The 27,669-nt window shown below is 41.4% G+C and overlaps 2 protein-coding genes across 2 annotated transcripts in view; one reads left to right on the forward strand and one right to left on the reverse strand.

Moving 5' to 3' along the window:
* Positions 1-3,736, reverse strand: part of ACOX3 (acyl-CoA oxidase 3, pristanoyl) — a 66,224-nt gene extending 62,488 nt beyond the window's left edge. The window contains 2 exon segments of the mRNA XM_065597113.1: positions 3,398-3,538; positions 3,541-3,736. Coding sequence (XP_065453185.1) covers positions 3,398-3,538; positions 3,541-3,679 — 280 coding nt within the window. The 5' untranslated portion in view covers positions 3,680-3,736.
* Positions 3,737-3,959: 223 nt separating this feature from the next.
* The window catches only part of TRMT44 (tRNA methyltransferase 44 homolog), a 28,202-nt gene continuing 4,492 nt past the window's right edge, over positions 3,960-27,669 (forward strand). Inside the window, exons 1-10 of the mRNA XM_065598520.1 lie at positions 3,960-4,161; positions 5,560-5,706; positions 8,662-8,779; positions 10,996-11,215; positions 12,233-12,301; positions 18,641-18,748; positions 23,899-24,005; positions 24,664-24,847; positions 25,362-25,767; positions 26,864-26,980. Of these exons, the coding sequence (XP_065454592.1) occupies positions 3,960-4,161; positions 5,560-5,706; positions 8,662-8,779; positions 10,996-11,215; positions 12,233-12,301; positions 18,641-18,748; positions 23,899-24,005; positions 24,664-24,847; positions 25,362-25,767; positions 26,864-26,980 (1,678 nt within the window). The remainder of the gene's footprint in view (positions 4,162-5,559; positions 5,707-8,661; positions 8,780-10,995; positions 11,216-12,232; positions 12,302-18,640; positions 18,749-23,898; positions 24,006-24,663; positions 24,848-25,361; positions 25,768-26,863; positions 26,981-27,669) is intronic.

A 27,669-nucleotide genomic window follows, 5' to 3' on the forward strand; every position in this document is an offset into this window, starting at 1 on the left:
CTTAAGCTATGCTCATAGTCCAGATATAAATTACTCACTGGAGACATTTATTGACAAAATAGAATTCAAACTCAGCTTTTGTTTAAAAGTACATTGGCTGGTCAATGCGATTGAAAGAGTTTGTTTTAAAAGGAATAATATTTATACTGTGGCATTTGGAACCCCACCCAAATATTGCAGAATTCTGCTAATAGAGGCCTTCATCCTACAGCTGGATCTGTACAGGCAGAGATCTGTGCCTGTGCTGAGTACCACTGAATTTAACAGGATGCCATGGGGTGTCAAGATTTAATTGCAGGATCAGGGCCATATAGCTCAATTATGCCCTACAGATATACCATGGGGTGCACTGTAGAATCTCTGGAAGATTGCACAGGGAGTGTATCTATTGTTGCATCTTTTCACAGGGTGCAGCAGGACACTCTCTCCCTGCATCTTATTCTCCACTCACTAGACCTACACAGTCCTGCTGCTGCAATTGTACCCAGTGGGGGGAACAAGGGAGCAAAGGAAGGAAGTGTCATGGTCCAGATCCACTCAGATATTTAGGCACTACTGCGATCCACAAAAAGTTAATTCTGCTCAGCTTCCACCTAAATTACAAGTGCCTAAGGGACCTATAGTGTAGACAAAGCCTTATACAGCAAAAAACAAGGCCCTAAGTTTCTGTCCCAGGGAGGCAGCTGGACGTCTCTCATGCCTAAGCCCCAGCATGATTCTCAAACCAAGTGAAGAAAGCTGTTGCCTGGCCTACCTTGCCTGCAGGGCCTTATCCAATAGGCATCCTTTGAGCATGCCCACCTGCACACACAATGGCTGAGGGGACGAAAGGGGGCCACCTTCCTTATAAACTTTAGTCCAGTTGTTAGGGTAGTCCCCTGGGATGTTGGGGGAGATCCCAGTTCAGTTCCTCCTCTTCCTAATGAGAAGGAATTTGGACCGGGTTCCCCACCTCTCAGATAAGTGCCCCTGCAGGGTCTGATCCATTGCTTGGCGATGCAACGCCTAAATCTCTGCTGATTTCGGCCCAAGTGCTCTTTCATCCCACTGTACATCCACACAGTGAGGGGGCAGACCCTCAGCTGGTGTAGACTGTCATAGCTCCATTGAAGGGAATAGAGCTAATTATCACCAACTGAGGATCCGCTTCAGGGACTCGACATAATCAGGTTTATACGAATTTGAATCCTTTTGGTTTGTTAGATAACTCTACCCCGATCTAAACAAACTCAGAGACCCATGGCCAACTCGTTTATTAACTTGATCTCGGATTAACTCCTTTTGGGTTAACATAAAGCAATCTTGAATTACTGTTACAATGAAAGTTTGAGTTAATCAAACTGCTGTTAGGTAAACTGTTTAAAAACAAAGGTTGCCCCCCCCCCCCCCCCACACACACACCAATTTTGGTCTTTGTTCCCCATCTTATGATCTCACCTTTTCTCCTCATCCTCCAGCCTACAGGCTGCTGAGGATCTTGTTCTTGCAATTAGCTCTTTTATATTGTGTTTCAAATCTGAACAGGAAGGGAGGACTCTCCCAATGTAATCCCAGAGATGAGTCGAAGGAGGGGGGAATTCGAGCCATGCTGACTGTGGGGAAGAGATCGATGGGAAAGGCATAAAGACCAGCTTGCAGTGGGCCATAAAAATGCCAGAAATTAATCTGCATGCAAAAATGGGCAGAACCTATTGGGTGAAAATCTGAAAAGCCTGATTTCCACTAAAATCAGGCCCGTGGAGTGCCCAGTTGGTGGTGTAGACATAGGAAGTTCTCTGCTACCTTCTACTGACACCTACTCAGGACATAGACAGCAGCTTACCAGAGGATTGCACGCTTGTTCATCTGGGCTGACATCTTGTGTTATCATGCAACTGGAGGCCTGGAGGTGGGGGGGACTGGTTGGAGTGGAGTGTGGGACCCAGCTGAGCGGGAAGGAGGCAAGGGGCCCGGCTGGGTGTACAGCCTGGCCTACGTAAACAATGAAGGAGCATGTGAACCTTTGGTTTACCAATACTGGTCTCACTCTTCTCCTTTCCCACTTCTCTCTCTGCTCCATTTTTAACCCCTTAGCATCTCTTTCCCCACAACTGGATCCTCTTAGATCTAGAATGAGGCCACAGCTTTGCAATTGTGGGTAATGAGAATGTTTTGGAAGAGGAGTGGGCGGTAGAATTTCTGGGTGCCATCATTCAGACACACAGGAGAGTTAGCAGCCCCTGCATTGGTGCAGTGAAGGTGCTGAGTAGCTGGCTTTAGAAGAGAAACAGAAAGTAACAGACAATGGAAAAGAGCTTGAGCTGAAGCAGAAAAATAAACAAACAACTTTTCTGACAGTCAGGCAATAAAATAATGACAAGTCAGTGAGCTGGTAAACTGGGCAGAAAGTCAGAGCCTCAAACCAAAGCATACAGGTTAGACTGATTTGAAGCAAGGAGGAAAACAAGATTAAAACCCTGCAGTGAATGATGCAAGTGTGTAACTTCATTACATGGTAGCTCCATGGAGCTCAATGGGACTATGCATTTGACTAAATTTATGCTCATATGTAAGCATTTGGAGAACTCGGACCTTTTGTGTTTTTTTAAAAATTCATGACTTTACATCTTGGGATTTGTGTGTGGATTTGACTGTAAACAACTGGACCTGTTTCACTGACAGCTGCCAAGTTAAAAACTGGGTACATGGGGGAACTCTTGTTAGCAGTGAAAATTCATAATTGCATAATAATAGCGGCTGATAAATCAACATTTGCAATGTAGTGCTGAGAAATAACAATGCACAAATTCTACAGCCCAGACACTCATGAGCGATCAGAGTTCAGGGAATGGCATAAAGTAAAAGAACTGTCACTTATCAATACCACTACAGCAGCTCGACACTCTCCTTAGGAAATTCCACTGCAGTATAATGCACAACCATCAGAGTGAAATAATTAAAAACGGGGTACAAAAATGACCCTCAGACCAGTCTACTGTCCGACCAGGCAGAAATGCAACAACAAAGAGGGAAGAGTAAACTACACATTTAACAACCTGTCAAGGTTTTATTAGAGAACCCTTTATACATATGGATTACAACCCACGAGGGATCCTTTCAACAGGGAATGACCATCACACTTCACAGCCTCACGGCCACTATCTGGCCTATCTCCCTCCCCAGCTGTGGGTGAGGAGAAGGGTACCATGAATGGGACACTGGCACCAGAAGGCTGGTACAGAGGGGAAGGGAGAGGTCGCTATGGCTCTGTATGGGGATCAGTTGCTTCTGCTGTTGCCTTTGGCTTCTCCCCTTCGCTGCCAGGCTGGCTCTGGTCTGGTGTGAACCCCCAGGACGCAGCCATCGGGAAGGGGGCAGCCAGCGGGACTCCCACCGGGGCGGAGAGTCACTCACTTACCTACAGCTGCTGCCGCTGCTGCCCCAGCCTGCTTCGCTGCAGGAACTGACGGTACAAGCCTGCGCCTCGCCCACCTCCTCCTCTCCGCCGGAGACACGCTCACTCCGCGACTCCGGCCGGGCTCGGGCTGGGGCTGCGGGCGGCGGCGGGGCACATGGGGCTGGTGGGGGAGATCGCGCTGCGGGACAGCGCCTCGCTGCTGCCCCGGGGCTTCTGGGCAGCCGTCAGCGTCTGGCTGGAGAAACCCCAGGTGGTGAACAAGAGACTGAGCGGCTCCCGCATCGAGGCGGAGAGGAGAGTGCCTGCCCCGGCGGTGGCTGGGCACGGGGCCCGGCCGGGCAGGGGGGCAGGGGCAGCGGAGGGGAGGACTGGGCATGGGGGGAAGGGGATGACTGGGAATGGGGAGAGGGGGACAGGGGCAGAGGAGGGGAGGGGGATGACTGGGGATGGGGGGAAGGGGACAGGGGCAGAGGAGGAGAGGGGAATAGCTGGGGACTGGGGGCAGCACAGGGAGGAGGAGAGGCAAGTGAGTGCTGGGGATGAAGCTATCCCTCCCCCCACAATGCTGGAAGCTCTCTGGAGTGATTTCTCTGGCATGATTGCTCGGGAGGATTGTGAAATGCCAGCCTTCATTAAAGAACTTGGGAAAGAAAACCAGCCTGAGACAGATGCTCTCGGCCTCGATGCGGTCCTCAGAACTCTGTTCCCTAAAAGTCACCTTCACCATTGCTCCACTGCACCGAGAAAAGAAATGGTCATAAAAGGTAACTTAACAAAGGGGATGAATGACAACAAAGAGTCAGAGTGGTGGAAACTAGCTGGGCTTTCGTATGTGCAAATGCCAGCTGCCTCCTGGACCCATAGCAAGAGGGGATGTTAGCAAAGGAATTAAGTCACTCTGGAAATTCCTGTGATGGTACCAAGGTCAACAGTAGCCGGTACTTTGTAGTGAAAGTTATTTCCCACAGGTACTAGCGGAGTGTGTCTGACTGTTTTGTCTTTAAACATATAAGTAAAATACTTAAGTAAGACACCTGTTTGGGGGGAGGGCAGTAGGAGAATTTGACTTTGAAATGTGAACATCAACCTTTTAGATAAATGGGCTGCAGGGTTGCCTAGTTTCATTGCAATGACACTGTTTTTCCTTTCCAGTGCGCCTTCCCAATGTTAATTTTCTTTCCTCATAATCTCACATTTCTTATGGGAGTGGATAAGGTAGCACCTACAATAAGAATACCTCCGATATCTTCCATTGAAATACTACTTTCAAAATATTGACCAGCAATAGGCCTTTGTGAATCAAACGAATACATCCTTCAAACTACCTAAGTATAGTAAAGCACTATGTAAGTGCTAAGGATGGGATTTTCAAAAACACTTAACAGAGGCAGGCACCCAATTCACATGGAAAGTCAATAGGAGATTTTGAAAATTCCACCCTAAATATTTATTATTCAGTTTGGTATGTTTATTACCATGATATTGGATCCAAGTGCTTTTTTAAAGGACACCAACAGCCCCAAACTAGAATCCACCCTTCTAAAATACCATATTTTTTCAGCTGCTCTTCTAATCTTGAAAAACCTATCATCACCCAAAATGAAGCACTGAGAAAATTGCAACTTCTACTAGATTTCTTCACAGCCTCATGCTTTATACTATTGCTAAATTTAGCTTGTCTGTTCCATCCTTGTGAACAAGGAGGATATTGAAATAATGCTCATCTATTTTAAGAAGAAAGTAGAAGTATGGCGGGGGGGGGGGGACTAATTGGAGCTCCTACAGAAATAGGCCAAACAAAAACACAGCTGGCAGTGTAGGTGTAATTGTAGATTTACAAAGCTTGACAATAGCCTTTGAAAGTACAGAACTTAAAAAGGACATCTGCAGCAGTAGAATCTGACGTGGCTTGTAAGATTTTCAAAGCAACTTGGGTCTCTCTGTCTCTTTCAGACTAACCGTGTTGTTTAATAATCCTGGCATTTAGGGTTGCCAATCCTCCAGGATTGTCCAGGAGTCTCCAGGAATTAAAGATTAATCTTGAAAGATTGTCATATGATGAAACCTCCAGAAATACGTCCAGCCAAAATTGGCAACCCTACCTGGCATGGAATTTTAAGCTTTCCTGAACAGACACATATAGTAATATGTTCTATTCACAGACAATCTTACTTTTTATGACCCTAATCCTGCAATGTATCCATTCAGAGTGGATCTTTACACCTGTGTGAATCCCATTGAAAAAATATACAGGGTGTGGATTGAATTCTATTACTGGTCCTTGGGAAGGAACCTAAATCCAAAAGCGAGTAAAGTAACTGATCTAAGGCACCAACACTGATAGCTACCTTGAAATACTCAAATGTCTTGGAATTCTTACTCAATACCTTTTCTGAAACCATTTACAGTGTGTATTGTACTTCTGAATAATTTTTTGAGAATGGAAGGAAAAATCACTTATCTCGTGTATTTATTAGTCAACAGCCCTGTGTCTGTTGTTTTAAAACTCCCCCCAGGGGATTCCACCCATATGGAATAGCTTGGTAGACATGTTACAAAAAAATAAAATGATTTTGGAACATTCAGGTTAGAATGGGCTTATATAGCCTCACATCAGACAGGGAACAGGGTAAAGATGGATTAAGTTTATTGAGGTCATGCTTACCAAATCCAGTGCTGTACAAAAGTGCAGTGCTATCTAAATGTGTCCACACTAGTCACACCCTTTTCCTGATCCTCATTCCTTGCTCGCACAGAACTGCTGTTGAAATCAGTGGGAATTTTGATTGCCTAAGGAATGTAAGCGTAGGCCCTGACTGCCTATTTGGTGCCCTGTGACTGTGTTGTTGTGTTGGAATGCATGCTTTGATGAAAATAAATAGAAAAGGACAAACAAACATTGACTTATTTTGTATTTCTGCCATCTGAAGGGTATTGGAGAAATTAAACCGCAAAATGTTTGCTCCAGGATACTCTTGTGGTTACCTTTTATAAATTAATAATGCCAATGTAGACCAATAACAGCAGTTATAATTCTTTTATAGCAATGCCATATGGAACATATTAAGCAATTTAGGGTTATTTTATAGGAGGCCATATGGATCTATTGAAGATGTGGGAGGTCAAATCAATAGCATGTGAGGACTAGTTTATATCATGCTATATTTATGGTCTGCTTCCCTCCTCTTTGTTTTTCCTTGATAGGAAGTTTAAATGAAATACTGTTTTAAGTTCTGTAGGAGTTAAACCACACGATTCATTTTAGAAAATGAGACTTGATAGCTAGATGGTGCAGGCATTTCAGGGCCCGATCCGTAGCTGGTGTAAGTCAGCATAGCTCCATTGACTCTGTTTTGGGACCGTATTCTAACTGACATCAAGATTATAAATGTCATTGGACCGGTAAGATGGTGGTTGGATTTTATTCAGTTTCCTTTTGATTTAGAAAATAACACTAAGGAACTTGCTTTCTGCTAGCCGAAGTCATCCAGAAGTGTCGTCTGGCTATTTGTGTGCTGTCTGCTTGTACTCAGAAGGTTGTGTTAAGCGCAAGGAGTGAGGTTTAAGAACACTAGGACATGCGATTTGACTACAAAAAAGGAAAATTAATTAAAGCTAGCCTTGTACAGTATATGTTAACAAGATTTCAATCAACGGCCAGATTATTTGACATCTCCCATTCTTGCATTAACAAGGAAAAATGGTGTGTGAAAGTTTTGTCCAGCGTCGCCCACAAAAAGTACAGTTTGGGAGCTGTGCGGTTGTGCAGTGTGTGTAATTAAGTGTCCAAGTGCTGCATTGTGCCTTTCAGAGCTTTTTTTGGACACTGAGCTGAGTACTTATCTATCCCAAGTACAGCTGCTGCCGCTGATTCATTTTACTGGTGAGGTTTTGACTACTTACCTTGCAAAGAATCCCAAAGATCGCTGCTTGCAGTTAAACACAAGGAGGCAGTTGTGATTGCTACAGATGCAGAATACAGCAGCCCATCATGCTGCACTTCGTCAGAAGGAAGTTATCTTTTGAGTGAAAGAAGAAATGCTAACTTACCAAAAACCAAACAAGGCTCCTGCACCTGAAATGTATGACTGGTGCTGTTGGAGATGGTATTCGAGGGGAAGATGGGAATAGCTGGCTTTTACATTAATGTTTTATGATCACAAAAAACAAACAACAAGTTATATATAAAATTATATGTGATATCTATCCTTCCGCCTCCATTTAATGCCACTTGTCTTCTTAGACCCATATCCTTCAGACACTTGGCACATACATAAGTTTGCTCATGTGGGTACTCAATAAGAGTATTGGAGCCAATAGGACTGGTCAGATGTCAGTATTTGTAAGATCACGGCATTAGGTCAGAGGCTAAAAAGTAGATTGAAATGAGAGGGGAGAGCTCTCACTGCTCTAACCGAGGGGAGCGGGAGTGTGGGGGAGCATTGCTCACTGAAATTGGGGAGAAGAGAGAGTACTCCTCTCTGATTTTGGTCCTTCCCTCTTACTTTAACCCTTGCCTTGCTCCATAGTCCTGCAAACAAAACTTCAGCTGAAACCCTGCACAAGGCCAGCTCGGAGATCGAATGGGTTCCCTTTGGGGCAGGGCCTTGTCTTTATGTGTTTGTATAGCACCTAGCCCAATTGGGGGATCTGGATATTACTACAGTTGAAATATAATAGTAGTATTTTTTCCAGTTTTGAACAGGTTAGCTCACAAAATTGTTGATAGGTATCTTCCTGCTCTTTTGCATTACAACAGCTATGTACTGCCCTGGGTAGTTGTATCTCTGTTAATTTGGAATTTACTTTCCAGGCTTCCAATTTTAAAGAGACAGTGAGTAGCAATGTTATGGTGGTACATGACTTTCAGTAATAGATATCTGGCCATATATTTATTACACCACATGGTCCCTTAGAAATCAACGAACGTGTTTTAGAGTTAAGCACACATATAAGTCTCTGCAGGATCAGGGCCTTAGAAATGCTGTAAAATATCTTGCATAATGTGCACAGTATTTGCAAACTGTATAAAGAATCAGCAGTTTTAGATGGCAGAGCTGTTTCTTACACTACACCTCTCCTGAGCATTAGGGAGCATTAGGTTCCTATCTCTGCATTTAAATACAGCTTGCTTCTCTAAGTTGTGCTATGGCATAAGCAGCAAAATACTGGCTTCTTATTTTGCGTGGCTTAGAATTACCCAAGTTTCTAAACAACATAATAGTTTGAGCCAATAATATTCCACAGTTTACAAATCTTTTCAGATACCTTTAATGGAACTGTGACCTTTCTGCCATTGGAGGAAAATGATGAAGGAAAATATCAGATTAAGAAGTGCAACATTTATCAAATTCGACTTACACACACTAAAGATGATGAATGGTGAGTGCTGGGGAGAGAGAGGGGAAGCAAACCTCTGCACTGGCCTAAGATGACACCATCCTCTTCTATAATGTGTCTGGATGGTTTGATTTGTGTTATATAGGGCCTGATTTATGTGATGAAGAGTCCCCTGCTCCTTATTTAAGATATGATCGTCCTATGGCAGTATGTGCACACCTGAATCCATTCACTTGATCTAAAATTGTTAGCTCACTGTTCTCAGAGACCTGAACTGAGTGCATTCTTCTTAGTTAGGGCTTGATTCTGCTCCTTTGAAGGCAATGGGAATTTCACATTGACTTTAATGGGGGAAGGATCAATCCCTCAGATCCTTATTGAGTGAATCATACTGTGGATCACGGTCTCATCCTGCTGTAATAGAAAAGTAACCTTTTCATTTAATCAATTCTGCTTTCTTTTTATAATTGCTAGATATTAAATGTTTATCAGTTAATTGAAAAATCCCAAATTTGTATCTGTACAACTAAGCCTGTTCCAGTTTTGCATGGATAGGATTATGAATCGTGCCATCTGACTTCCTTAAAAATGTTTATAATCTGGTCACAGAGTCACTTCTGAAGTCTACTCAGCATAAAGTTAAGCACTTGTGTGTGTGCAGTATCAGGGTCAAAGTTGGAGATTTCTCCAAGTTGGGACATGGTATTCTAAAATCGTGAAAATTAAACTTGGGGAATGCCTGATTGATCACCCAAGGCACAGTCTTGCAAGGTGCTGAGCACTCTAGTCCTGATGCCACAAAGCCACTTTGCATTTAAATGTGTGAGTAGTCCCGTTGACTACTCACATGCTTAAAGTTAAGCATGTGTTTAAGTGCTTTGCTGGATCAGGGCCAGAGAGCTGAGCCGTCTTGCAGTGTCATGTCCTTAGTCTACCCCTCGCCAATGCTGCAGTGTTACATACAGTACAGCCATGTGTAACGTCTGGTTTAGCTTTAAATGCCTTAAATCAGTGGTTCCCAAACTTTTCAGCATTTTTAATTTTCAAGAAACCCTCACACCCCCCCCCCACCTCTCCTTTACCATCATCCAACCCCCCCTGCTCCTTGTCCCCTGACCACCCCCTCCCGGGACCCCCCGTTCCCCCCAGAACCCCACCCCCTATCCAACCTCCCCTGCACCCTGTCTCCTGACTGCCCCAACCCCTATCCACACCCCTACCCCCTGACAGGACTCCCATGGCTATCCAACCCCCCCCCCCATCTCCTGACCGCTCCCCCAGAACCACCGCCCCCATCCAACCACTCCCTGTCTCCTGACTGCCCCCCGGGACCTCCTGCCCCTTATCCAACCTCCCCGCTCCCCGCCTCCTTACCAGGCCGCTCAGAGCGGCAGGACAGGCTTATTGGAAAGCCTGGGAGGTGGGCACGGGCAAGCTGTGCTGCCTGCGCGGCAGCGTGGTTGTGGGGGATGGGGGACAGGAGTGGAGGGGCCAGGGGCTAGCTTCCGCGGCCGGGAGCTCAAGGGCCAGGCAGCCTCATGCCCCCCTTGGAATTTCTTCACTCCCTCCCAGGTGGGCACGCCCCCCAGTTTGGGAACCAATGCCTTAAACAATGGGAATTCTACCACATCATCTGGGAGATTCTTCTACTGCTGAACAGAATTCATTGCTAAGATGTTTTCTCTTTTACTCATTCTGTTTTCTGTTGTTTTCATGTATTACCTAGTTGTTTCTTGTTCTATCCCTTGGACCTCCCTGAATATCTCATTTTCCTCTTGGATCTTTATACCCTTCACATAATTTTGTAATGTTATCAAATCTCCTGCATAGGCCCCAACCCCACAAACAGTTATGTGATTAACATGATGCACATGAATAGTTCTGTTGAAGCCAATGGGGCAACTGAAGTGAGCAAAGTTATGTGTGTACTTAAGTGTTTTCAGGATTGGTGTCCTAGCCTCCAAATAGCCAAGCTATAAATATCAATTCTTCTGAACTTTCCTGGTATGTCAATTCCTTTCTTCAATACACAGAGTGGGATTTTCAAAAGCACTCAGCATTGGGAGCCACTAACTACAATGGGAGCAGTTAGGCCAATGCTGAATGCTTTTGAAAATCCTGCCCTATGATGTATGCAAAAGATAAATGTAATAAAGCTTGTGTTTAAAGTGACTTCTGCTGTTTTTTTCTCTTGACTGAGCCTTTAGTTTAATCAGTGACATACACTGTATTTATTCATATTTCTTATATTTTTAAAGGTCTGTGTCTATTTTAACTTCATCTCCAGAAAACTGGGTCGCAGATGGAATAGTATACCCCAAAAGAACGTGGCTTGGAAATGAACTATTGTCCAAACTGGCTAAATGGTCCACTGAGGAAAAGCAGAGTGAGTTTAAAAGTACACTCTCACTCATTTCTGTGGCTAAATACAGCAGGGTTTATCAAGAGCTAAAAAAAAAATACAAAGAAATGGTAAAGGTAAGTGTGGCGATAAAATCTAGACTCCCATTCTCTCATAGTGTTTTCTGCTTCCTAGTGAGACTGTGGTCTTAGTTAAAAGAGGAGAAATCTATTTGAAAATCATTAAATTAAAATTTGTTCTTGATTTTAAAGTTCCCTGTGTATGTGAAGAGAGTTCAACGTTATTTCATAGTGTTGGTGGTGGTTATGAGTCAAATTGAAATCTGCACTTGTAATTCGTAACTAGGAGAAAATGATGAGCACGATAGTATCTGAGGTGCACAGCCTTGATGTGCTTCCGATGACATTTTCAAAAGCAAGGCTGACTGACTTAGGAGCCTATGTCCAGTTTTTCAAAAGTGAATTATGCACGTAGGAGTCTAACTCTCACTGAAAGTCATTGTTGCCTTAGGTGCTTAAATACCTCTGACAACCTGGCTCTAAGGGCTGGTCCACACTAACCCCCCAGTTCGAACTAAGATACGCAACTTCAGCTACGTGAATAACCACCTCTATATTGGTGCACCTAACAAAATTAATTCTGCACATGGATGTAAAAAATTAGAGGGAACATTGATAGGCACTGCTGTAATACAAATAATAATCTTTCCAATGTGAGACATAGCCATACCAATGGATGTGAATTTTCCTGAGACATAATAAGCAGACCAGTGCACCTGCAATGTACTAGAGAACATGTGGTGGGCTTTGTTCAGTGTGATTTGCACATATACAACCATAACTGGTCCCGAAACTTACCTTGACTGACTGACTGCAGATGTTCTCTGTCCTAGTGTGCGTACACCAGTTAGTTTATTGTGTGACTCGCAAAAATGTATGCAGTCTCATATTGCTTATCATGGAGTAAGTTTCCCCCCCCCCCCCCAATTAATGGGAAGGTTAGAATTCCGTAATGTTCAGAGATAGGTTAAAGATGGGGTGACTATCAAAGCCAATCTAGTTGAGCATGTTCTTTAAAGAGATGCAGTTAAAATGACAAAGCAATTTGGTAATTTTACCTCTGTTTATCTGAAGGTGTGGCCTGAAGTAACAGATCCTGAAAAATTTGTATATGAAGATGTTGCCATTGCTACTTATCTGCTGGTAAGTGACTGCTCAGCCTAAGGCCATTGCAGAGAAACTAAATGAATTATTTGCATCGGTCTTCATGGCTGAGGATGTGAGGAAAATTCCCAAACCTGAGCCATTCTTTTTAGGTGACAAATCTGAGGAACTGTCGCAGATTGAGGTGTCGTTCGAGGAAGTTTAGGAACAAATAGATAAACTAAATAGTAATAAGTCACCAGGACCAGATGAGACTTCTGAAGGAGCTCAAATGTGAAATTGCAGAACTACTATAATTTAAATCAGCTTCTGTACCTGGAAGATAGCTAATGTGATGCCAATTTTTAAAAATGGCTCCAGAGGTGATCCCGGCAATTACAGGCTGGTAAGTCTGATGTCAGTACCAAGCAAACTGGTTGAAACTATAGTAAAGAACAAAATTGTCAGACACCTACTTGAACATAATTTGTTGGGGAAGAGTCAAGATGGTTTTGTAAAGGGAAATCATGCTTCACCAATCTACTAGATTTTTTTGAGGAGGTCAACAAGCATGTGGACAAGGGGGATCCAGTGGATATAGTGTACTGAGATTTTCAGAAAGCTTTTAACAAGGTCCCTCACCAAAGTCTCTTAAGCAAAGTAAACTGTCATGGGATAAGAGGGAAGGTCCTCTCCTGGATTGGTAACTGGTTAAAAGATAGGAATCAAACGGTAGGAATAAATGGTCAGTTTTCAGAATGGAGAGGTAAATAGTTGTGTCCCCCAGGGGTCTGTACTGGGACCATCCTATTCAATATATTCATAAATGATCTGGAAAAGGGGGTAAACAGTGAGGTGGCAAAATTTGCAGATGATAGGATACAAAACTACTCAAGATAGTTAAGTCCCAGGCAGACTGCGAAGAGCTATAAAAGGATCTCTCAAAACTGGGCAACTGGGCAACAAAATGCCAGATGAAATTCAGCATTGATAAATGCAAAGTAATAGACTCATAGACTTTGAGGTCAGAAGGGACCATTATGATCATCTGGTCTGACCCCCTGCATGATGCAGGCCACAAAGCCGTCCCTACCCTTTCCCTTGACTCTGCTGTTGAAGTCGCCAAATCCTGTGGCTTAGAGACTTCAATTGGCAGAGAATCCTCCAGCTAGCGATCTATATGAGTCTATGAATGTTTGGATAATGCACAGTCCACTTTTTCTTCTTTGACACACCTTTCCCAACTGGAGGCACCATGCAGAAGTAACAATTGCTGGTATGATCTGTTGGCTCTCTCCAAATCGTTGGCACTGCAAAAGGCATAGATTTCCTTTTCCTGTTCAACCACTGGCGAAGATTTGTTGCAAAAGTGTTGCAGCATATGTGTGGGGCCCACCTCTTGTCCTGATCTCCAATTTTGCAGCCAAAAGAAAGGTGATAGGCTTTCTTAACCATAGTGGTTATACTGCGCTTTTGTGATGCAAAAGTCACTTCACCACAAACATAGCAGAAGTTATCTGCACTGTTCACACAAGTACGAGGCATCTCTACTCACTTTGGCTAAACAGAAATGTGTCCCTTTGCAAAATCAAACACTGACAAATAAGAGAGCACGATACTGTATGATTTCTAGAGCTGATGTAGAGCAATTTGTTCAGCAGAGTGATGTAAACTTTGTTATGATTGCATCATCCATGACTTCTAGGAATAACATGATGCAATTCATATCATGTATGACGCAATACCAGCTTCAGATTGCATCATTCATTGTTTTGCCTAAAAAGCAAGTACTGTCCAAACCCAGTCATAGATTTATTCATAGATCCAGTCAAAGATGTATTTTAGTCATTTCTGATTTAAATTGAGCTCCCTTCCCTTTATAACTCACTTATCCTCCGCCATTCCCAAGTCAAGGGTCATATATATTGACCCAATAGCATATCTTGAAAACTAGAGCCAATCAACAATTTTAAGCATCATTTTCGTTCTCAGTGACCCAGAATTAGTAAAGTTTGACTACATTTATTTCAGAAGCATTTTGGCTGTAGAGCAGTGTAGTGAAGATACTCCCATATGGACAGTGCTTTATAATCCAATACTATTGCTTACAATTTTATTTTCATAGATAACATTTGTAGATGGATACCAATATTAGGGGGAAACAGTCACATTCTTTAGGGGTAAGATCATCACGTCTAAGAATTTTTTGTTTTTAAATGTACTTTGTGACAATGGCTGTAAGTTTAACCTATTGTGTTCCTTGAGATAATGTATGTCCTATGAAGTGACAGTAATTCTTTTAATAACAATTGTTAAAATGATTCAGTTATTGGTTACCAAAGCTACTGTGACATTACCCAGGGTATAATTTGGATTGTCAAACAGTTGTGTCCCCTCAATTCTCCAACCTGGGGTGCCTTTTACACTGGTTTGCTGTGAGAGCAACCACTCCTGTTCTGCTCATAGGCAGCTTCCAGCATGTAAATTATTCCCAGCTGTATAGTGGCTATAGCCAGCCACTCCTGAATTATACTGCAGAGCAACACCAGCAAATTCCTAGTCCCAAACTTGTCCCCAGAAATGTGCATGTTATACTGCCCAGATCTTTCCTTCTGGACAATATAAGCTCATAGAAAGTCCATCATTTTATTAATAGAAAATGATATTCACAAATCTTGTTATCTCAAATGGAGTCTCCCAAACATTTTAGTTCAAATACACTGGTATGGATAAAACAATGAAACAAGTTTATTACCTACAGAAAGAAAGACATTAAATGATTACAAGTAATGGGGCATAAGAGTCAGAATTGGTTACAAAGAAATAAGGTAAAATGCAATAATACCTAACTTAACAAGCTAAGTGAATACAAAGCAAAAGGTCTCTCTCAGCACATACTTTAGCAGTCTTGCTGGCTGGAATCCTTTCACCCAGGACCCCTTCCCCAGTTCAGAGATGTTTCTTTTCTTCAGGTATTGTGACTGCTGTGGATAGAGAGAGAGGGAGGAATAATTTTGGGGCATCTATTGCCCTTTCTTACAGTTCTCTTTTCCCTTTGAAAATCACTTCCAGATGAGGGTCAGGACACAAAATCTAGGATGGAACCTTCAGCTGTTCCTTTGCAACATGTAAATTTCTCACTCATGCCCTTTTTCCTGCCAAAGAATGCCCACATAACCAGATGATCGATAGTCCATTTTGTTGACACCTGGGCGAGTTGTCTGTTTCCCTTTTGTTTCCGAGGAACTAGTTTGTGCCTGCTTTTCTAAACTTGGAACATATCTCAGTAATGTCATACAGTAGAATCTTATAACTTTACAGACAGTGTTGCCACAAATATTTTATTGGGACAATAATGATCAGCAAATTATGAGTTTTCAAATGATACCTCGCAAAGCATACTTTGTACAAAATTTATCATAGTCTTGTAAAAGGGGTGAACAAAAGGATACAGAATGTCACTGCTACTCATTAACCTATTATTAAGCAATATTTCTATCCATCCTTGCAGAATTTTAAAATATCAGAATTATGGTGTACACTACTGAGCCATTTGTAAATAGGTTAAAGAGATGTTTTAAAAAGAATATTGTCAACCTTTATCTCTTCTCATGGACTTTGCCATCCACTGACAACCAAACTGAACGGAAACCCATAGAACTTCTTTTTGCTCTGGGGTCACATTGAGTTGACATGCTCTCTAGGCACATTTGGTATATGTTATAAAATGGATTGATGCACATGGGAGGGGCTAGATCTGTGTAGGAGATGATTGGCACCTCACAGGAACTGTGCGGCAGTGCCAACATGCTTAATATCGTGATCTGTAAAGTGGAAAATGTAAACACAAGCTGGTATTTTGCTGGAATGCACCAAAATCACAACTTGTGGGAGGGAATGAAGTGAATATCCATGAAACTAACAATTTAGCAACAATCAAAGGCACAGACATCAATTCTGTGTTCAAAGGGTTCCTGATATTTTTGTTTCTTGTAAGCATAAACAATCCTACTCAGTTGATTGTGCCTGTTGTAACATCTGATTATGAGAGAGAGTCTATCTGGTACTTAGAGTCATAGAATAGGCGCCTATAACAAAATCCATGTCCTGCAGGCAACAAACAATTATCAGAAGAATTGCCTGTGCAGTTGGGACTAGAATCGTGATCCTTTGACTCAGTCAACTCAGGCCTCTCTCACTTGAGCTAAAAGAGTTATCCCGTAGCTGTCACTAGTAGTAGGTCGCATTCTGTTGTCCATCAAGTAAAGAGCGGCATCACATGCAGATGCACAAAGCCAATGTATTATGCAGAGTCTAGGATCGTAGTTTCCAGCTCTGCCACTGATTCTCTGTGTGACCACCTGTAAAATGGGTATTAATACTTACCTGTTGCTACTCTCCTGCTTTAACCACTCAGCTCCTACTTAAGCTTGCAAAGTATAGGCACATCTCATGTTAATGGTCCCTTGGAGTCCAATCCTGGATGGTGCTGAGTACTCTCAACTTCTGTTTGCTTAGATGTGAATATGGAGGGTGCTCAGAACTTCATAGGAAGTACTAGGTGCTTTGCAGGATCATGACCGTTCTCTCTTTCTCCCACGAGAATCTTTATGCCTTTGTCATGCTATCCCCCCACCCCGTGACTGGAAGAGCCTCCCTAACCTTGTTTGCCACATGACCTTGCTCTCCTCCTTCACCACTTGCTTCACTCTCCTGATCTGTCACTCTTGTAACCCTTGTCCTCCTTGAGCCACTTTTATCATCCCTAGTCCTGTTCTATCTCATTTGGGTAGTTAAGCTAATCAGGGCAGGACGTGTCCTTACTATATTGGCCCAAAAAGAAACATTTATCCTTAAGGCATTAGACAATACGTCATTTATGTTTATATATTGATTGCTCTGAGATCATCCAATGAAAAGTGCTTTCTAAGTAAGCTCCCGTGTGCTATATGGCGAATAAAGACCTATGTTATGTGACAAGGCCAGCTCTGATTTACGTGGCTGAGCTGCACTGAGTACTGCAGCAAACTCAGTATCCTGTAGCAACGCTAGTAAACGAGGAGCGTGTTCGACATCTTTCATTTAGTGTTCTTAAATAATTCTAGCAATGTCCCCACTGTATGAAAATAATATACAATCAGTGCATATGATTTATTTGCATTGTGACAGAAGGATTCCACTTCTGTGAGGCGTAGGAGCTGCCCAGCAGACTGCACGGTTCGCAGAGGTGTGCGGTTGCATGAGGGACAGAACAAGTCGAAGTGTGGTTTATGTTAAAGAAAGTAGGTAGAGGAGAAGAGGTTTCCCATTCTCTCTCCTAAGCTGTGCAGAAGCTTCACTCCATTAGCATAGGGCTTGTGAGTGCCTCAGGGTAGCCACTCTCCTCAACTACACAACTTAGAAGAAGCACAGAATTCCCCTGTCAAGGCAGTCCTCCATTGAAGGCAGCATGGCCCAGTGGGTAAGGCACCATTTGGGAATCATTGGATTCTACCCCCAGCACTGCCACTGGACTGCTGTGTGACTGTGACCAAGTTACTTTGCCTGCTTGTACCTCAGTCTCCACACTCATGAAAGGTAGCATCTTAGAAATCTATGGGTAAAAGCAATAAAGTAAGGTCTAAGTAGTAATACAGTACTATCATTCAGACTTTTTTGCCCCCCATCTGTGGGGAAAATTGATCAGTAGGGCAGATTGCGTCTGAATCACAAATGATCTACTTTCACTACTTCCCATTGCGTGCTTTAAAGGGCATCAGGAAAGACACAAAAAATACCCTTGTGGAAAAGGGAGGAAAATGGTAGGTGCACTAGCTGAGGGGTTGGAAGATGGCCATTTTTGTTGATATATGTGGCACAAATCAAGATTTTTGATCACCTGTTGTGTGATCCCACAGTTGTGTTATTTCTGTCTAAAGTATTTACATGGGCCCCCTTGCCATAGTATCTCAGCACCTCATGCTCTTTAATGTTATTTATGCTCACAACAGCCCTGTGAGGTAGTTACATTTTACAGATGGGGAACTGAAGCACTAAGTGACTTGTCCAATGTTACACAGGAAGTCAGTGGAAGAGCAGGGCATTAAACCCAGATCTCCTAGCGCTAGTGCCTTAATCACTTAAAACCATTCTTCCTCTCCATCAGTGCACCTGGGCATTAACTTTTATTGTTAGCTTATGCAACCTCCCATTTAACCTTTTTTTCTTGAAAATGTATTATGCGCTCCCACTTGCAAACCCTTATTCATGTGAGTAGTCCTTACCCACAGGAGAGGATCCATTGAAGTCCATATCTCTACTCATTTGAATAAGAGTTGCAGGAATGGGCCACAAATACTTTAGTCATTGAGAAAATGCTCTGAGAGATTAAAATTTGTTTTAATTTTTGTCTTTGCTTAGATCCTTTGGGAAGAAGAGAGAGCAGAAAAAGGGTTGTCTAAGAAACAGTCTTTTGTAGACCTAGGATGCGGAAATGGTCTGCTGGTTCATATTCTGAGCAATGAAGGGGTAAAAATAATCATTTTTTCAAACAAAAGTGGAGGTGTTTATTATTCTGATTCTCTTTTTCTTTATCTGGCATGTTTGATAGCTGGAATGCACTTCATTAATGTCACTAAAGCAAGGGTTTGAATCTCTGAAATTATCAGGGGGGAAAAAAAGAACTGATTAGAAGCTTTTTGTTAGTATAAGTGGTTCTCCGTTAAATGAACTTGTTTCCTGCTCAAGTTTAATATAGAAGAAAAGAAAAAAAAAATGTAATTATGCAGCCTAACCATGCTATGGGTATAGAAAGATGGGAAATAACTTAAAATCAACAAAAACTTCAGGGTCCTGAAATGAAATCTTTTTTGTAATCTGTTAATCATCAAAGCCACAGTGGGCCGGGGCTTTAAAATGGAGTTTGTTTGACTGCATCAAAAAAGGAAACTAGGTAATATAGTGTGTACTAAACGTATCGGAGACTGTACTTTATATGGCACAGTTTGTGGGTTTAGTTGTTGCCTGTACTGCCTTTTTGGATTCATGGGGAACACTTCTGGAGTGACAGCTCTCCACACCAACTTGATCCTTGGAAAGAAAACTAACTAGCCCTGGTTCCCTTAACAGTAGTGATTAAGCTGATTTCCTTGGCAGCTGGCCTTGTTACCCTGCCATTTAACCCAGAAGGAAGTATATAACAGCTGACATTTACTGGTAGTCAGAAGATTAAATGAGACCGAGAACCTATGCTCTGGATTTAATTTTGCTTCTGTAATTTGTATCTCAGAGGAAGAGAAGTTAGTATTGAAGCCAAAGTCCTCCAATTCCGCAAAGCTACAAGATATTTTTCCGTATCACGACAAATGGTCATGTAATTGTGAAAAAGACTGCCAGTACATGGTGCTTGTGTGCATGGAGCATAACAAAGTGTAGGTCCTCGAGGCTGATTTTTATCAGAAATGTTTGATGCAGACAAAAATTTTAAAGAACAGTTCTATGTGATACAACAAAATCCCATGAATTTCAGTGTCTGGCTGTTTCATCTCAGCATATTTTCTTCATCTTTTTAAGAAATATTTGAAAAGGAAGTTAATGGTTATTAAAAAAAATATTTATAGAACTTTAGGCATTTCATGAAAAACGTTTTTAAATTTCATGGAAATGTTTATTTCATTGATCGATGTAACATGGGACTCTCAAACTGAAAGTCAAGTTGGTAATGTATTCCTTGTTTCTTAGCTTAGCATGCAGCAATAGCACCTCATGGTGAGATCCTGTCAGATACATGCTAAACAAGTTTGGTCAGAGTCAGTACTTGGATGGCAAAGGAACAGTTTTGTGCTGTAGGAAGTGGTGTTTGGGAATGATTCAATGGATGAGTCAGAGATGAGATGGCTCTCCAAGATTCTGACTATTTATGCTCAGACAGAGAACCAGGGCATTTCTCAAACAGGCATCAACCATCATGTCCAGGTCCAGTTCCAAATTGGGTAATTATATTCAAACTACCTATGTTTCCCCTGCTCTTTCCATTTGACATGATATTCCGGTTCTAACCCCATCTGTTGCGCAGTGCTGCTGTGTTTCACAGAGGTGGCTGCATATCAGTGTGGATCAAGTTATCCCTGTATTTAGTTTGTATCTTGATTTGGCAAGGGTGTATGAAGTTTTGAGATGAAAGACTTATAAATACAAGGTATTATGTTTTTATTTTTTAACCAATTATTAATCCAAATATTTCAGTACCCTGGTAGGGGAATTGATGTCAGAAGAAGAAAAATATGGGACATGTATGGACCACAAACGCATTTAGAGGTATTGTAAAAATCCGACCTACAGTAACTCTATTTTTATTTATTCATCATTCATTGCTTCAAATTATTTAATTTAGTATGAATATACGAGTACTGTTCTGTCAGCTGCAGTGTGATGGTTCAACATAGTCAGGTTTGTAGGTTGTTGGCAAGGAAGTTTGGGGTTAGGATGGCTGTTTCATATTGTATCCATGCATATGCTCAATTTCCCCCTTGTGGTCAGTTATAAGAACCAGCATAGGTAACTTCCCCACCCCACACACAAAATAAATACAATCTTTGATCTTGAAAGATCATTGCTTATATAGTGGTGGCGCAGCAACACCACATAGCGCTATCCTCAAGGAAATCGAAGTTCAAAAGCTTTTGGCTTATTCTTGAGACGTTCATAATAGAATCACTCTGGAAATGATTCCAGCCACAATCCTCTTTTGGAGCAGCATTATTGTTCAGTCTTAAAAGGAACAATCACCTGCTATGCTTATTTTGTAATAAGCCATCACAATAATAGCCTGCAGCAAACTGGACAGGAAAATGGGTCTGAAAGAGGGATTATCTTTCAAATTCCACATTAGCATTTTTATGAGAACAGAAACAACTAGAACACAGGAACATTCACTTTCAATCCAACTGTGCATAGTCCTCTGTGTATCAAATCTTCACATTGATTGATAGTTGCCTTGTTCCTAAATTTCCTTGTTTTCTTTTCACTAAACTCCTGAAATTGGCTTTCCCTGTTTCCACTCTCTCAAAAGATCTCTAAGGTTTCCCCAGATTCAGCTGCCTTAAAAAAAAAAAAAAAAAAAAAAACAAAAAAAAACAACTCCCTACATAGTTGTGTTCTAGTTGAGGCTGTTAATTAACATATATCAATAGTTCAGTATAACTTTTCCCCACACAGTTTAAAAAAACAGAAATTTCAATGCCAAGGGTTGATATTGGCTTCAATCAGGCCAGCAGAGTTTATACAAGTCATTGAAGATCAAAGTGCTAATTCACTTCGGTGCTGGCATGCATCATCCCTGCTTTTCCAGTCCCCATCCTCGAGTACAGAGACGGCCAGTTGTATCAAACTGTTTAGTGGCTCTCAAGTGTGGACAAATAGAGACTGAATGTGACTATCAGACCATGCAGTCCAGAGCCAGAATTTAAGCCAAGTGTTTGGAAGTAAAAGTCTAGAGCGCAAGACAATGTACTATTTCAACTCCCATATACTACATCTAGTCACTTCTGAACTAATTAGTCATGTTCTATTCTCTCCTGTTACATATTAATTCATTTAGGCCCTGCCCCATGGAAGTCATTGGAAGTTTTTCCCATTCACTTTTTTGGGCTCAGGATCAGGCCACTAGGGCACCATCTTGTGCAGTGCTGAGCACCCTGAACTCTCCTGAGTGTTTTTAGGAGCTGAGAGCACTCACGGTGCTTTGCAGCATTGGACCCTTAACTGTATAGTGAAGGGACAAGAAGGAAAAGTATCTTTTCCTTTTGCCCTTTAATTATTCGTCTTGTAGGTTTTTTTTAAATGTGCAAGTAATTATGTTATAGTCTTGGTTAAATGAACATAAAATGGTTACAAATATGAACATCAGCTATGGGAATTATATATAAACATTTGAAATAAATGCCTTCTAAAAGCTGTTTGGTGGAGGAGAAGATTGCGTAACCTTATTTCATCACATGCATTTGTGGCTAAGGGAATTTTAAATTACAGGGTTTGTAAAAGAAGAAACCACCTGTTCATAGCACCTTTGTGTTACCCTCAGAAGTTATTTAATTTAGCTTGATTTTTTTGAAAGCAGAACTTGTAGTATGAGAATTGCAATCTGTGGCATGCAGTGCCAATACTAAAATTATTCATGCGTGTGACAGGTGGAGTATCGCAGCACCAATCTGCTGTCAGACGTGATGAATACAAATCTGATTATGGATAATTATTTAAATGCAGAATACAGCACTGCTAATCCAGACTGTTTCAAAAATGAACAATCAAAATTAAAATAGAGTGTGGGTGGTAATTTGTTTATCAGAACATAAAGGCATTTACCAAACATTTTGGTTTAGTATATTTGGATGAGCTTACATGACGCATTTTCAGGACCGTGTGTGTGTATGCAGCATGTGTGTAAATACATGCATGCACGCTGTATGTAAAATGAAGGCATTGATAGGGATTCCAGAGTTAAGGTTGTATAGAGATTTTCATTTAAAGACGTATTAAAATTCTGTGTTCAGTTTCCATCTCTGGCCCAGTAACTCTTCAGAGGACTGTTAATTTTTCCATGGAAATTTTGAGGAAAAAAATCTACTAACTTTTATGAAGAAACATTTTTAAAAATGCCTCCTTTTTAAAATGTAGCTCTCTTCCTCCCTGGTCTTTGGATTCCTCTTGTGAAATAGCCACAAACTCCAATTTTCTCTCTCTCACATGTGCTGACAGCATCTTGGATATTGGCCACTCTTGAATTTTTAAATTAAACCAATAGCAGTTCCTGCTCTTGTTCAGGATACCTTATGGAGTGTCTCCAACATTAATTATTGCACATTCTCAATGGTAGTAGCATGAAAGAAAGGAGTCAGGTGCTGATGCCTCAGTGCAGACATGCTGAGTGCTCACACAGCCCAACTCTCCCTAATTAAAGCTCTCCTCTCCCCCTCCTCAAAATCCTTGTCCCCAGCTCCCACGCACATCCTAGCAACCCCTGACTTAGTGTGTGCCAGTGTGTGATAAGTTGAAGGGGAAAAGAATAGTGGTTGTGTAGAGGTGTGAGAGGGTGTACACAGATGACATCAGGGTGAGTAGCCATGGGGGAAGAGAGGAGCAGAAGGGGTGTAGAGGGGAAAAATGGGATTTCATTTGAGGTGGACCTGGGGATGGGAAGCAGACTAGAGAAGCTGAATTGTGATGAATCGTATGCTGATCTAAGGCCTGGATCCTGCAAATTGAAGTCACTGGGGCTCTCTGTGGCCACAGGAGTCTGCCAAAGCAGATTGCAAGATTGTGGTCTAAGAGGACAAGTGGCACAAGAAGAGTGGTGGGAGAGGGATACAATCAAATGTATTTAATTTTATATTTCTGTTTATGCATGTTTTTGTTGTTGTTATGGCCTCCTCTCTGTCTAGCTTTACGTCTGACTTGTTTTATGTGTTTCTACTATTGCCTTATTTATGCTTTGCACCAATAAGACATCATTGCATAGCAAAAGTATTTGCTTTTGGTTCAGATCAGAAAAACATTGGCAGTTCACATTCGCTGTTGCTGTTCCCCTCAAATCTATTTTAGGGCTTATACTGCTGCTCTCAATGTGTCAAATACAATAATTCTAAAAAATTTGGAAACGAAATGTATTTTATTTTTTTAAGGAATGTGCAATCAGACCAGATGACAATTATCTCTTTCCAAATGTTGACTGGCTAATAGGAAACCATTCAGATGAGCTAACGCCATGGATACCTGTAATTGCAGCTAGGTATGGAAAAAAGTTTCTGCTAATCTCTATTATATGCATGCACTGGGAGAACTGTATACTTTTGCTTCCAGTGTTCATAAAAGGATGTGGTGATCTGTGATCTCATTGCAGGACTGGGTGGGATTGGTGTTTAACAGAGCAATTGCTACTCACAAAACACTTATCTCTGTAGATAACCCATTAGGAAGCCTGAGAATTGGGTTTCTGTGTCATTTCTCCATCACAGAAAGCTGCAATAACATAGCATCTCTCCAGTTTTTGTGGCACAAGAAATCTAACTAGATTTTATTCTTAGATTTAAGTCCTAATCCTGTAAACACTTACTATCAAGTCTAGTGCTTACTTTCCTTGAACTGTCCCACTCACTACATCCAGCAGCAAGAGTTTGCAAGCCCTGGTCCTGCCTTGGTCCTTTGGTATTAAATTAAACTGGGATGATAAATCTCTAGAGCAAACACTCAAAATAACCAGTGACTATTTCACTCAGAGGAGCACTGAAGGAAGAACATATTTATACTGCTTGACCTAGAAGCTCTGTCACTCCATTAAAATGATGTTTATTGCTTGTATCTGAAGCGGTATTGACTGTTTCATACAGCCACTTAATAAAATTAGCTTTCTATAACTATTATTCAGTAAACAATAATCCTTCTTGCAGGTCTTCCTATTCTTGTTGCTACTTTGTACTGCCTTGTTGCTTCTTTGATTTCCATGGAAAATATAACCGAAGGCAAAGCCAGAAGACACAGTACAGAGAATATCTTGATTTTGTTACAGAAGTAGGACTGGAATGTGGCTTCAGTGTGGAAGAAGATTGCCTTAGAATTCCCTCAACAAAAAGGGTAATTTCTAATGACATTTTAAAATGCTGCCAGCTATTTATAACACATGTATGTTTGTTCATTATGCTTGTACTGGAGAGGCAGGCCACAACAGATTAGTACATAATTGCAGACAATATTTTCCATACAAAGGCTAAAATCATTCATCTGTCTCCTGCATGGTCTGTCACGTCCCACTTAGCGTCACAAAAAGGGGCCTAAAGGAAGCAAAAGGGGCTGTATCATTTTATAGTGCTACATAATCATATTCATATTAGTGGAATGAAAATCTTATTGTATATCTGCTTTTCCCATATAGTCTCCTACTGCCTTTATTTGTCCCATAGCATTTAGGTTGTTTGTCCCTTGCTACATCCCATAAAATTCACATTGTAAGAGCCTTAAAGTAGGGACCCATTTTTAGTACTGATCCTGCAAATAGTCTTTTGGGTAGGGACTGTAACGATCCTATAAAGCATCAAGAACACCTTTGGTGCAGTATAAATAGTAATTTTATTTATTTTTGCTAATATAGGTATGCCTCATTGGGAAGTCCAGAACATATTCACCTCTGCTAGAAGATCGAATCGATAAACAGAGAACACAGTATATTAACAACCGTCAGTCCTGCACTGGGATCACATCAGACAAAACAGTTGGATCTAATCAGTGTGACAGCCACTATGTTGTAAACTGTGTCGTTGACCAAGCAGTAGAGTTGGAGTGTGCTGCAAATGAGACCAAGACAGATGGTGCCAGGGTCTGGTGGTCTGGATTTCAACCCAGAGAAAAAGTAGAACAAGTCAGGAACTGTGCTGCTCTCCCTCGGGATTTTGTAGATGTTGTGGTTTTGACCGTGGCAAGTTTACTGTTAAATGCAACCCAAGAGAAACCATGGGAACATACACTTGATGTACATTTGAACACCTGGAATAAAGGAGGTAAGATTGTTCTTAACATGTAATGTACATTTCATACAATAATGCTTGCTATTAAAATTGACAGTTTTGCCATTGCCTGTACATAGCATTACAGTACTTTTCATGGTATTTCCTATGGCAAATATACAGAATATTCTTAGGAAACTCTTTACTGCCATAATCCCTGTAATTGGTACACTAATCTTAATTAGTTGCAAAGTCATTTGCAAAAATTTCTCTGCTAACCTCCTTAGATGCCATACCATTTCGATTTTTATAATATCTATTCATACTCTATTCTTTTATCATTTGCTAGATCCTTTTTTTCACATTTAAATACTGGGTGATGGTCTATATTTTTACTTTTAAAAAATTAACTCAATTTACATTTAATTGTTGACAATTTTAAGGCTACTTTTTGAAAGCCTGTCTGCAAATGCTTATATCTATTTCTTGATTTTAGTAAGGTTTTTTTTAAACAGTTCCGCATGACATTCTCATACACAAACTAGGGAAATGTGGTTGAGATTAAATCACTATAAAGTGGGTGCAAAAGTGGTTGAAAGACTCTACTCAAAGACTAATTATCAATGGTTCACTGTCAAACTGGGGGAAATGTATCTAGTGGGGTCCCGCAGGGCTTGTCCTGGGTTTGGTAATATTCAATATTTTCATTAATGACTTGGATACTGAGGAGAGTGCTTATAAAATTTGTGGATGAAACCAAGGTGGGAGGGGTTAGCCCTTGGGATGACAGGATTAGAATTCAAAACCACCTTGACACATTGGAGAATTGGTCTGAAATCAACAAGATGCAATTCAATACAGTACTACACTTAAGAAGGAAAAATCAAATGCACAATTACAAAAGGGGGACTAACTGGCTGGCTAAGTGGTATACTGCTGAAATGACCCTGGTGGTTATAATGGATCAACCAGCAAAACATTTCTGCTACTCTGGAGAGAAACCATACAAAAGAACTCCAAAAATATCCTGTAGCTTCCTTTAACTGCAGTGCTAGGATACCATGCTGCAGTGTGTCGATTCTGCTTGTAATTATGCTGGTCTGGTGAGCTGACATTCCTTTTTTAATGGCTATATTATTGTTCGCTGCAGAAAGTCTTTCCTTGAGGGAAGTAGCAGAACATTTAGACAAAGAGACTTTAAAGAGATTAAAGAATGAATATGGAGGCCTCCAGACATTGCTCAGGAACAATCATCAGGTGTTTGAAGGTAAAGAATAGAGAGATTTTCATTGATCATCTCTTGTTTATATTTTTCTAACTTGACTTACATCTAATTGAAAGATTACTGGATTAGATCTTCAAAATACTGAGTACACTTCCTTGATGAGCAGAATTTTCCTTATATTTACTCCTATTGCATTTCCTAAAACGTCATTTCATAGAATATCAGGGTTGGAAGGGACCTCAGGAGGTCATCTAGTCCAACCCCCTGCTCAAAGCAGGACCAATTCCCAACTAAATCATCCCAGATCCATTTGTAGATCTTTCCTTTGACGGGTAGGGCAGAATGAGAGTGATGCCTTGCTAATCAGTCAGCTGGTAGTGGATGAGCTGTGCATCTGGCATGCTTCCCTATACAGACCTTTTCCCCCTTATTCACCTGTTACTGTAGCAGGAATTCTCAGCAGGATGCCACACTTGGACTAGATTGAAGAAAACTCCCTCCCCCCCATCCCTCCCACATACAGTGATGACAGTGTTGAAGGAAGTCAAGTGAAGATTAAGAAAGTCTTCTGGAGCATCTCATTAAGACTTAGTCTGGACTTAACAAGCACTACAGAGAAAAATGCCAACACAAAAGACAACTGGTCTAGACTAGAGCCTCTAATTATGTGAGGCTTGACAGATTTATACAGGCTGCAATAGCCTGGCAGAATAGGAAGCTAACAACAAAAT

This window comes from Chrysemys picta, chromosome 5 (genome assembly GCF_011386835.1).
Source record: "Chrysemys picta bellii isolate R12L10 chromosome 5, ASM1138683v2, whole genome shotgun sequence".
In the NCBI taxonomy this organism is placed as follows: domain Eukaryota; kingdom Metazoa; phylum Chordata; order Testudines; family Emydidae; genus Chrysemys; species Chrysemys picta.